The sequence below is a fragment of the Salmo trutta genome, chromosome 38, assembly GCF_901001165.1.
Source record: "Salmo trutta chromosome 38, fSalTru1.1, whole genome shotgun sequence".
Classification (NCBI taxonomy): Eukaryota; Metazoa; Chordata; class Actinopteri; order Salmoniformes; family Salmonidae; genus Salmo; species Salmo trutta.
The window spans coordinates 488,030-502,784 of NC_042994.1; the positions used below are offsets into that span (position 1 = coordinate 488,030).

General features: G+C 40.6%; 1 protein-coding gene across 1 annotated transcript in view; it reads right to left on the bottom strand.

The window, feature by feature from the left end:
- Positions 1 to 14,437, bottom strand: part of LOC115177898 (uncharacterized) — a 33,026-nt gene extending 18,589 nt beyond the window's left edge. The window contains exons 1-6 of the mRNA XM_029738893.1: positions 14,148 to 14,437; positions 9,364 to 9,441; positions 8,759 to 9,094; positions 8,390 to 8,608; positions 7,933 to 8,265; positions 7,591 to 7,821 (exon numbers count right to left, since the gene is read on the bottom strand). Of these exons, the coding sequence (XP_029594753.1) occupies positions 7,591 to 7,821; positions 7,933 to 8,265; positions 8,390 to 8,608; positions 8,759 to 9,094; positions 9,364 to 9,418 (1,174 nt within the window). The 5' untranslated portion in view covers positions 9,419 to 9,441; positions 14,148 to 14,437. The remainder of the gene's footprint in view (positions 1 to 7,590; positions 7,822 to 7,932; positions 8,266 to 8,389; positions 8,609 to 8,758; positions 9,095 to 9,363; positions 9,442 to 14,147) is intronic.
- Between the last annotated feature and the right edge of the window lie 318 nt (positions 14,438 to 14,755).

Consider the following 14,755-nt stretch of genomic DNA (forward strand, 5'->3'; position numbering starts at 1 on the left):
GTAAAAATCCAAATAACTTCACAGATCTTCATTGTAAAGGGCTTAATTAAACACTGTTTCCCATGCCTGTTCAATGAACCATAAACAATTAATGAACATGCACCTGTGGAACGATCGTTAAGACACTTACAGACAGTAGGCAACGAAGGTCACCATTATGAAAACTTAGGACACTAAAGAGGCCTTTCTACTGGCTGTGAAAAACACCAAAAGAAAGATGCTCAGCAAAAAAATAAACCTTTTCAGGACCCTGTCTTTCAAAGATAATTTGTAAAAATCCAAATAACTTCACAGATCTTCATTGTAAAGGGCTTAAACACTGTTTCCCATGCTTGTTCAATGAACCATAAACAATTAATGAACATGCACCTGTGGAACGATTGTTAAGACACTTACAGACAGTAGGCAACGAAAGTCACCATTATGAAAACTTAGGACACTAAACAGGCCTTTCTACTGGCTGTGAAAAACACCAAAAGAAAGATGCCCAGGGTCCCTGCTCATCTGCGTAAACGTGCCTTAGGCATGCTGCAAGGAGGCATGAGGACTGCAGATGTGGCCAGGGCAATAAATTGCAATGTCCGTACTGTGAGACGCCTAAGACATCGCTACAGGGAGACAGGACAGACAGCTGATCGTCCTCGCAGTGGTAGACCACGTGTAAAAACACCTGCACAGGATCGGTACATCCAAACATCACACCTGCGGGAGAGATACAGGATGGCAACAACAACTGCCCGAGTTACACCAGGAGTGCACAATCCCTCTTTCAGTGCTCAGACTGTCCTCAATAGGCTGAGAGAGGCTGGACTGAGGGCTTGCAGGCCTGTTGTAAGGCAGGTCCTCACCAGACATCACCGGCAACAACGTCGCCTATGGGCACAAACCCACCGTCGCTGGACCAGACAGGACTGGCTCTTCACTGACGAGTCGCGGTTTTGTCTCACCGGGGGTGATGGTCGGATTTGCTTTTATCGTTGAAGGAATGAGTGTTACACCGAGGCCTGTACTCTGGAGCGGGATCGATTTGGAGGTGGAGGGACCGTCATGGTCTGGGGCGGTGTGTCACAGCATCATCGGACTGAGCTTGTTGTCATTGCAGGCATTCTCAAAGCTGTGCGTTACAGGGAAGACTTCCTCCCTCATGTGGTACCCTTCCTGCAGGCTCAGCCTGACATGACCCTCCAGCATGACAATGCCACCAGCCATACTGCTCGTTCTGTGTGATTTCCTGCAAGACAGGAATGTCTGTGTTCTGCCATGGCCAACGAAGAGCCCGGATCTCAATCCCATTGAGCACATCTGGGACCTTTTGGATCGGAGGGTGAGGGCTAGGGCCATTCCCACCAAAAATGTCCGGGAACTTGCAGGTGCCTTGGTGGAAGAGTGGGGTAATATCTCACAGCAAGAACTGGAAAGTCTGGTGCAGTCCATGCGGAGGAGATGCACTGCAGTATTTAATGCAGCTGGTGGCCACTCCAGATACTGACTGTTACTTTTGATCTTCACCCCCACTTTGATCAGGGACACATTATACCATTTCTGTTAGTCACATGTCTGTGGACCTTGTTCAGTTTATGTCTCTGTTGTTGAATCTTGTTATGTTCATACAAATATTTACACGTTAAGTTTGCTGAAAATAAACGCAGTTGACAGTGAGAGGACGTTTCTTTTTTTGCTGAGCTTGCATACACAGTTAAACACATGATACAACAGATGTCAGCCCCCTTAGTGTTTACAACATGGTCATCATAGAGGAGGTTCACTGGGCAAAGATCCCTTCAATTTCTAATGATGATGTCATTTCCATGTTTCACAGCTCAGGCCGAGGGAGAGGGGGAAGGAAATCAGAGTTGCACTCCTCTTCACTTTGATTGACACTTCACACGCTCATTATATATGTCTAGTGTTCTGTCTGGGATCTGTGGTCTGTGCCAGAGGACTACAAACGGGGTGACACCCCCCCAAACCTCCTATTCCCTTTTAAAGTAGGGACAAAGTCCCTCATCCTTTTCCCTAATCTTCATCATTCTCCTCCCTCTCTACTATCCAGTCACTGCGTGGTGGACAGGGTTGTCAGGGTGGTAAGGGTTGACATGGTTTCCTGTCTCTTCCTCTCTGGTCCGGCTTGTGTTTGAAGCGACACTTGTCACCATAGAAACAGCCGGTGGTCTTCCAGAAGAAACACTCGTCACCATTGATGGGAGCCATCCTCCTGGTCCTGGGAGAGAGAGAGAGACAAACACCTGCACTTGTGCTCCTGCTCCCTCCTTTCATCACTTTGTACATTTCCAAAGTTTATATGAGATGATTGGTAACACTTTCGAATAACTCATAATTAACCATTATAAATGCTTATATATGTTGATAAATGATAGTTGATGTTTTGACTTACAGATGTCCTTACCCTGTGGAGGCGTACTGGGAGGCTGAGACACCTGAAACCCCACCTCTTTAAGGAATACCTGGGATAGGATAAAGTAATCCTTCTAACCCCCCCCCCCCCTTAATAGATTTAGATGCGCTATTGTAAAGTGGTTGTTCCACTGGATATCATAAGGTGAATGCACCAATTTGTAAGTCGCTCTGGATAAGAGCGTCTGCTAAATGACTTAAATGGAAATGTATTGATGCCTATAGGGTTGGTCCTCTGAGGAGAGGAAGGGGTTCCCTGTATCTAGTGGTCTGGGTACCTGATCACCAGCCTGGTGCTCTCCAGCTCCACCCCCTGGACAGGAGCACAAAATAGCAGCCACAATCAAAATACATACAATGGAACCAATCGCATTGAATAGGGTTTTATTACCGGCACAAAGCTTGTTTTTCCTTTGCAGCCTGATATTACTTGTACTTTTCTCTCTGTGTTGGACAATGGTGATACTATTTATGTGCAAGACTCAAGCTCTACTCTGAAGGCTCTTGACTCATGCAGAGATGTCTAACTCACCATTGTGATCTCTACAGTGCTGTCAGGTGGACATCAGCAGCAACACGCAGGCTGAAACACTGGTACGTTCTTATTCAGAAGACCTTTTTAAGAAAACGGTTGTTTTGTCTATCATCTATTCTAAAATGAAATAAGAACACATTCAGATCTCAATCTTGTTTTATGCTAACAGTCCTGAAATCTGTTGACATGGTGCTGTTGAGGCTACTTTAGACCTTCATCACAAAACAATCTGTTTTAGTGGATAACCTCAGAGAACATGTCCACAGCCTGAGAGTACTGGCCATGCTCATACAGCTGAATATCCTTCTCTGGAGGAGCACACACACAAAGGGTTAAACTAGGGTCATTTTAGAGAATATAAATAATAATTCTGAGGTCAATGAGAAAACTAAGTAACACTGCCTCTGTGTGTGTAATCAACTCGTCATCAAGATTTGATTATTTCAATCAGCTGTATAGTGCTTGGGCAAAAACCTAAATGTGCACACCGTGGGGTCCCCAGGACCGAGTTGAGGAAACGATAGCCCAGCCACTCAGAGTTCAATGATTCAATGGCTCCATTATGTGTCCAATAGGCAGAAATACAAGAAACAAGAGCTGAGTGGGTATAGTTATGAATCAATGTATTAATAGTTGATCAAATAGTCAATGTATTTATTATCGTCATCTTATTTACAACATGGCGCTTGTACTGTATTGACACTGAACCACAATGAAAAAACTGCAAATGTTTAAATGTATGTAATGTACTGATGAAAAAAAAGCAATATCATGACACTGAACAATATAGTATTACTTAATATTATCATCAACAGCAACAGAAACTTGGCCCAAGAGCTAAAAATATTAAAAAACTGTTATCAATATTATCCATATTAGTTGCTGAGGAAAGTAGGACTATCGATATTATAAATAATCTGTAAATAGCAACATCGCATAGAAAAAGATCAGCAACACAATCTTAAAATATAGATTGAATTCGGAAGTTTACATGCACTTAGGTTGGAGTCATTAAAACTCATTTTTCAACCACTCCACAAATTTCTTGTTATCAAACTAGTTTTGGCAAGTCGGATAGGACATCTACTTTGAGCATGACACAAGTCATTTTTCCAACAATTGTTCACAGACAGATTATTTCACTTATAATTCACTGTATGACAATATCAGTGGGTCAGACGTTTACATACACTATGTTGACTGTGCCTTTAAACAGTTTGGAAAGTTCCAGAAAATGATGTCATGGCTTTAGAAGCTTCTGATAGGCGATTTGACATAATTTGAGTCAATTGGAGGTGTACCTGTGGATGTATTTCAAGGCCTACCTTCAAACTCAGTGCCTCTTTGCTTGACAACATGGGAAAATCAAAGGAAATCAGACAAGACCTCAGAAAAAAAATTGTAGACCTCCACAAGTCTGGTTCATCCTTGGGAGCAATTCCCACAAGCCTGAAGGTACCACGTTCATCTGTACAAACAATAGTATGCAAGTATAAACACCATGGGACCACGCAGCCGTCATACCGCTCAGGAAGGAGACGTGTTCTGTCTCCTAGAGATGAACGTACTTTGGTGCGAAAAGTGCAAATCAATCCCAGAACAACAGCAAAGGACCTTGTGAAGATGCTGTAGGAAACAGTTACAAAAGTATCTATATCCACAGTAAAACGAGTCCTATATCGACATAACCTGAAAGGCCGCTCAGCAAGGAAGAAGCCACTGCTCCAAACCGCCATAAAAAAGCCAAACTACGGCCTGCAACTGCACATGGGGGCAAAGATCGTACTTTTTGGAGAAATGTCCTCTGGTCTGATTACACAACAATAGAACTGTTTGGCCATAATGACCATCGTTATGTTTGGATGAAAAAGGGGGAGGCTTGCAAGCCGAAGAACACCATCCCAACCGTGAAGCACGGGGGTGGCAGCATCATGTTATGGGGGTGCTTTGATGCAGGAGGGACTGGTGCACTTCACAAAATAGATGGCATCATGAGGAGGAAAATTAAGTGGATATATTGAAGCAACATCTCAAGACATCAGTCAGGAAGTTAAAGCTTGGTTGCAAATGGGTCTTCCAAATTGACAATGACCCCAAGCATACTTCCAAAGATATGGCAAAATGGCTTAAAAACAACTAAGTCAAGGTATTGGAGTGGCCATCACAAAGCCCTGACCTTAATCCTATCGAACATTTGTGGGCAAAACTGAAAAAGCGTGTGCGAGCAAGGAGGCCTACAAACCTGACTCATTTACACCAGCTCTGTCAGGAGGAATGGGCCAAAATTCACCCAACTTATTTTGGGAAGCTTGTGGAAGGCTTCCCGAAACGTTTGACCCAAGTTAAACAATTTAAAGACAATGCTACCAAATACTAATTGAGTGTATGTAAACTTCTGACCCACTGGGAATGTGATGAAAGAAATAAAGCTGAAATAAATCAATCTCTCTACTATTATTCTGACATTTCACATTCTTAAAATAAAGTGGTGACCCTAACTGACCTAAGACAGGGAATATTTACTAGGACTAAATGTCAGGAATTGTGAAAACCTGAGTTAAAATGTATTTGGCTAAGGTGAATGTAAACTTCTGACTTCAACTGTAGTAAACAGATTGGTACACAAGTATAATCAAAAATATGAAAATGGAAAAATCCCATAGAAAAAAAGCAGAAGCATAACCCATCCCATTTATCATTAATATACATGATTATCATAAATGCCTGCATTAACTCAAAAGCTTAAGTTCATGGTCTGGAAAACATAATAGATATGATAGCAAGAGAATAGAGGAGTGAGGCCTAGCTTTAGCTTGGAACTGTAGCTCTTCAGTCCAGGTTCTGTGGGGATTGTCTTCAGTGGGAGAGTCCCCTCACATTCTGAAAGAAGACATTCTGATTTAGTATTCCCTCTTTGGACACACACACACACACACACACACACACACACACACACACACACACACACACACACACACACACACACACACACACACACACACACACACACAAACAGTCAAAATGAACTATAAGAGACTTACTGCCAGGGTGTCATACTCTGGTGACCTGGTCTTCATGTTCAGAGCTGTGTATATGTCACTGTTACAGTCAGGACGGACACTCTGTGGAGAGAGAGAGAGAGAGAGAGAGAGAGAGAGAGAGAGAGAGAGGGGTAACAATTAAAATACTATGAAAGAGACTGTCGTGACACAGTAAATTAATTGCGGCAGGTGTGAAGGTGGTTGGGTCCCCTCTGGGTGCACGTTTTGGTTATTGCCCTAACACCACACAGTTTAATCAAATAATCAAAGCTTGATGATGAATTGGTTTATTGAATCAGCTGTGTAGTGCTAGGGCAAAAAACAAAACGTGCACCCAAAAGAGAGGGGGGCCACAGGACCGATTTTGGGAAACCCTGGTGTAACTGATGGAATAACCTGTGTGTCTGCTGTGGCATCACTTCCACCTGTGGATCTCCTGTAAAGAGGAACAGAGTGATTTCTGCTGTCTACTGACCTCTAGTGGAAGTTGACATTTTACAAATAAAATTTTGAACATTAATTCATTAATTAACAAACGAATGAAAAGAGTAAATAACAAATCAGAGTGCTAACAATCATAAAAATATGCATTTTAACTCACCTGAACCACATGAGTCCAGAGAGACAGAGGATGAGAACCAGAACAATCACTATGATTCCTACAGCTGCAGTCATAACTGAAGTCTGTTTCACTATAATAGAATATAGATTTACATTTACATTTACGTCATTTAGCAGACGCTCTTATCCAGAGCAACTTACAAATTGGTGCATTCACCTTAGATGACATGAGTGCATATTATTATAAACTGAAAATGAATATACGGCAATACAGGACATTAATGCAATACAATACATATATATATATAAGCCTTTAAGCATGTATGTATAGTTGTAAACAAACATGTACCAAGGCAAACTAGAAGAAGATTACCTTAAAACATAATTGCTTATTGAACACCATTCTGTTTTGAAGTATTGAAGATGTAACTTTACCTGCTACAATGATCATCAGAGCTGTAGAGTTCATAGATCCTCTTCCATTCTGGGCCTCACAGTAGTATTCTCTTCTGTCCTCAGAGCTGATGTTAGTGATGCTGTAACTCTGTCCTGATGTTTTTGGTGAGGCTACGTTCTTCTTGTACCAGGTGTATTTGTCCACAGGTGGGTTTGCATCACTGCTGCAGGTCAGAGTCACTGAACTGCCTTCCACTATTTCACCAGAGGGACTGACTGACACTGAGGTGTTCTTTGGAGCATCTAGTAAAACGAAATTTGTCAGAGGGTTAGGACTATAGTATACTACCTCAAATGACGTCATGTGTAAAATAAATTATATCTAAATTCAGAGGACTATCACTTACAAAAAACATGAACAAGAACACATTTGGAGATACTTTAGGACCGGAGTGTCTACTAAACTATTCTTCAAGTGTTTGAGGTACTGAACATTCTAACTATAGACATGCATACATCTTTGACATTGTCTGTAATTTCTATGTAATGATGAATATTGATAGATAAAGCAGTAATACCCTTCTCATTGATATTAAATTATTGATACTTGCTAAGTAGAATACTAGTTTAATTCATACTCACACACTGCAGGAGAGTGGAAGTCCTCATGGTGTTTTACAGTACAGGAGTAACTGTCCACAGAATGACCCAAGACTACTAGGGTATTACTAGAGTGTTGTTGGGAAGTGGGCTCATCTAGACGTTGTCCGTTCTTATACCAGATGTAGGTGGGGTTGTCAGTCAGAGGACAGGTGGTGATACAGGTCAGTGTCTTCTGTCCCTCTGCAGCAGGAGTCACCTTCACCTGCAGACCTGAAACAATATGTATAAAACCACATACACCTCTGTGTTAACAGGATGGTTCATTTATTTTCTCCTGTAATTCAATATGATATACAGTTGTTTCATACAGTGTAGTATTACCTGTGACAGACAGAGTTGTTCCTGGGAAACTATGACCCCATTCAAAGTTGTATGTTTTAAAAGTGAAGCGATACTCAGCTGAGTCCTCCTCTCTCAGGTCTGTGATTCTCAGGGTGAAGGGATCTTCGTATGTTCCAGTGTACTTCACACGACCTGTATACCCTGGGTCTGTGGTTAGGTCTTCAGGGGTCGACTTATCATTTCTAAACCAGAACGTTGATGTGGTGGAATAATAACCAACATAAGTACAGGATATGTCCACTGTTGACCCCTTCAAGACACAGATTCTCCTCTTGGTGTAAGTCACTCTGTTGCAGCTCTGACCCTGAACACCTGAAACACAGTGACATAACAAGAGATCAACTGGATTGTATTCTCAGTTCTTTCTGGAAATGCTAAAAGTTCTCAAATGACAAAGTGAAACCAACACAGTATAATGTATTAAATTCACACTCACACACTGCAGGAGAGTGGAGATCCTCATGGCCTTTTACAGCACAGGAGTAACTGTCTTCATAGTTACTGGAGACTGGGTCTTTGTACTGGGGGGAGGTGCTTTCATCTAGATGTTGTCCGTTCTTGTACCAGATGTAGGTGGGGTTACCAGTCAGAGTACAGGTGGTGATACAGGTTAGTATCTTATCCTGATGTCCACCAGTCACCTTCACCTGAAGACCTGGAGAAAAAAGAATATCACTGTAAATCCTTTTATCACTGACTGAAATAGAAATACTATGAAATACTATGTTAAACAGACATAAATACAAACCAAGGCAATTTTTCAGAACTAATTGGAAATTAACATAATAGCACTTTTTTACTTTACCTGTGACAGACAAAGTCACTCCAAGTTTTCCAGTATATGTCCCTCCTTCCTGATCTGTTAATAATCTGAACCTGTACGTAGCTGAGTCTCTCTCTCTCAGGTCTGTGATTCTCAGGGTACAGTCTTTCTTCTTATCCCCACGATACTCCACATGACCTGCATATTCTGGGTCCAGACCTATATCTTCAGTCTCCATTTTAGTGAACCAGAAGGTTGATGTGACTTTATGACCTCTGGGATATCTGAAAGAGCAGGACAGCTTCACTGTTGACCCCTTCAAGGCACAGATACTCTGAGTGGTGTAAGTCACACTCCAGCCATACTGCCCCAGTACAACTGAAACAAAGTCACACAACACAACATTTATTAAATGGAAATTTAGCAAAAATGGCTCTCACTGACAGTAATGTTGGTCCACATTTTGTTTCCATAGTTACTGAGTTGGGTGTGAATGGAAAATAAGCATGATAAGCATGGCTCAATGAGCAGTGAAAGACAACTATATAAAGTGACGTAGATACACCAAACAGAACAACAGAATAACATAATGACTCTTAACCATTTAGACATGTTTGTAAATTGAAAAAACAGTTATGGGACCATACCTGCTACAGACCAGAGAAAGACAACCAACACACTTCCTGCTGTTCTCAAGGCCATTGTTGCATCTCCCACCCTGCAGTCTTAGAAACATAAACAACAACTCAATCTATAGCTGGTGAATAACTACATAGTCATCATCATCATTATCAACAACAACAATAACTTATTGAACAGATGTGTAGAACTGTAAACACATATTTCTACATTGATTGTTCTGAAGCTGTTTTATTCTCAGAACCCCAAATATAGGAGAATAAATGTTCAATCCTCTATGGTCCATCAAGCTGTACAGCAGCCTAAAGACTGACCACCAGGTTCAATGATAGCTCCTATCCCCAAGCTGTGAGGATAAAAAGCAAGTGACTCTCTCACACACACACACACACACACACACACACACACACACACACACACACACACACACACACACACACACACACACACACACACACACAAACACACAGTGCATCTGTAGTGAAGGCCCATAAGGCCCATGGAGTCTGTATCAAAGTCTAGAGAGCTGGTTGTTATGGATGTAGAAAAGTTAAAACACACATCCTACACAGTATAGATGTCAACACTACTCCCTATCAGTCTGGTCCTGAAGGGCCCTCAGATAAATCCACTGTGTCATTCACACACACCCACACCGGGGGAGACACTTTATGAATACTGGCCCTGATGTAACAACCAAAACACAGCTCAAAACATAACAAGAAGTAAATGATACATTACCCTCAAGTATATGACTTATGACTAAAAACAAATAACCAAAAACTATATTTCAAGATATTATCAAGAGTACTTACAGAGTGAAGTGAAGTGGAGAGGTCTTGTGCAGTGAGACAAGTGACTGGTAGTGAGTGAAAACAAGAAGTAAGTGTTGAAACATTATAAAAGCAGTCAGAATGCAAGTTGCTAATGCAGAACTGTCCTTTATGTTTAATTAAGACATTAACATGCACAACGACCACACCAGCACGTCAGAAAAGGGCTGTTACTGTATTTTAACAGAAATTGTGAAAAAGACAAATCTGGGCCTATATTTCTTTAATAAACAATATGTGTCCCATTTCCAATGTGATCTTTATACAATATACAGAACCATGTCAACAATGTGTTGTCTATACTATTTATAACATTTTTACATTTCACATTTTTACACGTTAACATTTTAATGTGTTGCCTTGCCCTTCTGAGTTCTGTATATACAGGTCAAAGTTCCATGATGTCCACCAATTAGAACCCATTTAATTTATACACCCATGACCATCACTCCTCATCAGCTGCATCAAAGTGGTACAGAAGGTTCCAGTGTTCTAGACTAGAGGTCTACCTACTGGCATCTCAATATTACTGCAGCCTCCAGTCCTCATGATGTCCTCATTCATTTGGGAAGTAATGGGAATAAAATGAATGGTGTTCCTGTCATTCCAGCCAATATAATGAGTCCATCCTCCTTTATACAAGGCTGTTAACCCACTGTTCCTAGGCCGACATTGAAAATAAGAATTTGTTCTTAACTGACTTGCCTAGTTAAATAAAGGTTAAATTAAAATAAAATAAATATACCAGTCTCCTCTGTTGTGCAGTACTGGTAGTAGCTTTATCTATTAGAGGCATCAATGAACATCACCACAGCCTGCTGTATTGACTGTGTAGTCTATTGTAGTCTGCTGTCCATAAATAATACCACTTAGAAGACTCAACTACCCAAAGCAATATGCAGTCGTGTGCATATATTTTACATATGGGTGGTCCCAGGAACCAAACCCACTTCATTGCAGGTGCCATGTTCTACCAACTGAGCTACAGAGGACCATATTCTGTATAGTCTAATGTGCAAATATAGATTTCTGATATGATTCAGGAGGTCTGTGAGAGGACAGACAGGAAAGTAGAACAGGGAAGTGACACTGAGTGTATGCTTCTAAACCAACGAAACCACAACCCACCATCACTGTGTCTCATGTTAATATTACTCCTAAACACAATTCACCATCACGGTGTCATGTTAATACTACTCTTAATTAAACACAACCCACCATCACTGTGTCTCATGTTAATATTACTCCTAAACACAACCCACCATCACTGTGTCTCATGTTAATACTACTCCTAAACACAACCCACCATCACTGTGTCTCATGTTAACACTACTCCTAAATACAATCCACCATCACTGTGTCTCATGTTAATACTACTCCTAAACACAACCCACCATCACTGTGTCTCATGCTAATACTACTCCTAAACACAACCCACCATCACTGTGTCTCATGTTAATACTACTCCTAAACACAACCCACCATCACTGTGTCTCATGTTAATACTACTCCTAAACACAATTCACCATCCCGGTGTCATGTTAATACTACTCTTAATTAAACACAACCCACCATCACTGTGTCTCATGTTAATACTACTCCTAAACACAACCCACCATCACTGTGTCTCATGTTAATACTATTCCTAAACACAACCCACCTTCACTGTGTCTCATGTTAATACTACTCCTAAACACAACCCACCATCACTGTGTCATGTTAATACTACTCCTAAACACAACCCACCATCACTGTGTCTCATGTTAATACTACTCCTAAACACAACCCACCATCACTGTGTCTCATGTTAATACTACTCCTAAACACAACCCACCATCACTGTGTCTCATGTTAATACTACTCCTAAACACAACCCACCATCACTATGTCTCATGTTAGTACTACTCCTAAACACAACCCACCATCACTGTTTCTCATGTTAAAACCTCTTGGGGCTAGGGGGCAGTATTTTCACGGCCGGATGAAAAACGTACCCAATTTTAACAGGTTACTACTCTGGCCCAGAAACTAGAATATGCCTATTATTAGTAGATTTGGATAGAAAACACTCTGAAGTTTCTAAAACTGTTTGGCAGGTAAAAACCTGAGAAAATTCCAAGCAGAAAGTGGAAAGTCTGAGGTTGTAGTTTTTTCAAGATATTGCCTTGACTGTATACAGTGTCTTAGGTTTCATTTTGCACTTCCTAAAGATTCTACTAGATGTCAGCAGTCTTTAGAACAGTGTTTGAAGATTCTATGGTGAATTTGATGGGAATTACAGCACAAGGAAGTAGGTGTCCCATTATAAGGCATGGGCTAAGTCACGCGCAATGACTTGGGAGCGAGCTGAGTTCATATTCTCTGCTAAAGAGAACGTATAGGTCCGGTTGGAATTTTATTCAAGATATATGATAAAAGCAACCTAAAGATTGATTCTATACATCGTTTGACATGTTTCTACAAACTGTAGTATAACTTTTTTGACTTTTCGTCTGGACTAAGTAAGCATGCGCGTCGTGGATTTGGATAGTGAACCTAACGCGCAAACAAAATTAATGTATTTGGACATAAATATGAACTTTATCGAACATTTATTGTGGAGCTGGGGTTCCTGGGAGTGTCTTCTGATGAAGATAATCAAAGGTAAGTGAATTTTTATAATGTAATTTCTTCGTTTTATTGATTCCAAGATGGCGGGTTTCTGTTTGCTAATTGTTAGTGTCATCTGGGCTGTACTCAGATTATTGCAAATTGTGCTTTCGCCGTGAACCTTTTTTGAAATCTGACAAAGCGATTACATTTACGAGAAGTGTATCTATAATTCTGTGCATAACACTTCTATATTGATCAAACATTTTGATGAGTATTTCTGTAATATGTGTGCTCATTGTGCTGATTCACCGGAGGTTTGGAGGGAAAACATTCCTCAACATTACGCGCCAATGTAAAATGCTGTTTTTGGATATAAATATGAACTTTATCGAGCAAAACATACATGTATTGTGTAACATAATATCCTAGGAGTGTCATCTGATGGAGATCGTCAAAGGTTAGTGCATCATTTAGCTGTGTTTTGGGTTTTTGTGATGCATCTAGTTGCTTGGAATATGGCTGTATGATTATTTTTGTCAATGTACTCTCCTAACATAATCTAATTTTATGCTTTCGCCGTAAAGCCTTTTTGAAATCTGACAATGTGGTTGGATTTACGAGAAGTTTATTTTTAAAATGGTGTAAAATAGTTGATTGTTTGAGAAAATTGAATTATGAGATTTTAGCTGTTTTGAATTTGGCGCTCTGATTTTCCACTGGCTGTTGTCAAAATCTATCCCGTTAACGGGATAAGAACGGGAAGGGGTAGCCCTCTCTCTCTCAGTAGAGTCAGAGAGAGAGGGAAGGGAGAAAGGTATTTATTGGGGGGGGGGGGGGGGGGGGTCATAAACGTTACCCACTGGCCAACGTCATGACACTGTATATCCCACAATCAGATTAACATGTAAAAATGCATTTACACACACACAGAGAAACAGACACATCACACACACACACACACACACACACACACACACACACACACACACACAGTTGTACTTGACCCTGTTATACTTTGACAGTGAACATGACCCTATTGAATGGAGATCTGGGTATTACTGGTATACTCTACTGATCATGTTTTAAACATGCAATTGAATAAACTGAACTAAACACATGAAACCACAGTCCAGGATCAGTATTCACAAAGTGTCTCAGAGTTGGAGTGCTGATCTGGGATCAGTTTAGCCTTTTAGATCATAATTATATGGATCGTCTGAGACACTTTATGATACAGGACCTGATGTAACAACCAAAACACAGTTCAATATAAACCAACAAGTACAAAGATACAGTAAGTCATGTGATGTATGGCTAAAAACATCAAAACAAAAACTATATTCCAAGATATCGTCAAGAGTACTTACAGAGTGAAGTGAAGGGGAGAGGTCTTGAATAGTTAGTCAACTTACTGTCACTGCGTGGAAACAAGAAGTAGTCTACTGTAAGTATTAGTAGAAGCAGACGTAGCCTAAGTGTGAGTTCTGTGGTTGATACGTTTTAAAAGTAGCCTAGTCAGGTCATTAACATGCAGCAACAGCATGTCACATAAGGGATGTTACTGTATCTAAATAGAAAATGGTCTAAAGTCAGCATACTGTAGTTGCATTTCTTTATTTGAGGAGTGGGCCTACATGTTTTATAAGAGACAAAATGTGACCCATTGCCATCACTCCACATCAGCTTGTACTGAAGGTTCCAGAACAGATGAAAGGGGAGTATCTTTGATTCCAGTGTTCTAGACTAGAGCCCTCCCTACTGACATCTCAACATTACTGCAGCTTCCAGGCTTCATATGTCCCTGCTAGTCCGATAAAAATATACAAAATAGAATGTAGGAAATGTCAAAAATATATATAGAATAAAACAGTCACGCACTTAAAAATACTGTGTTATTTGGACTTATGTTGAACTGGTGTTTGAATTGAGCAAACTAATGGTCTCAGCTAGCTTGTTAGCTACATGAAGCTGCTGT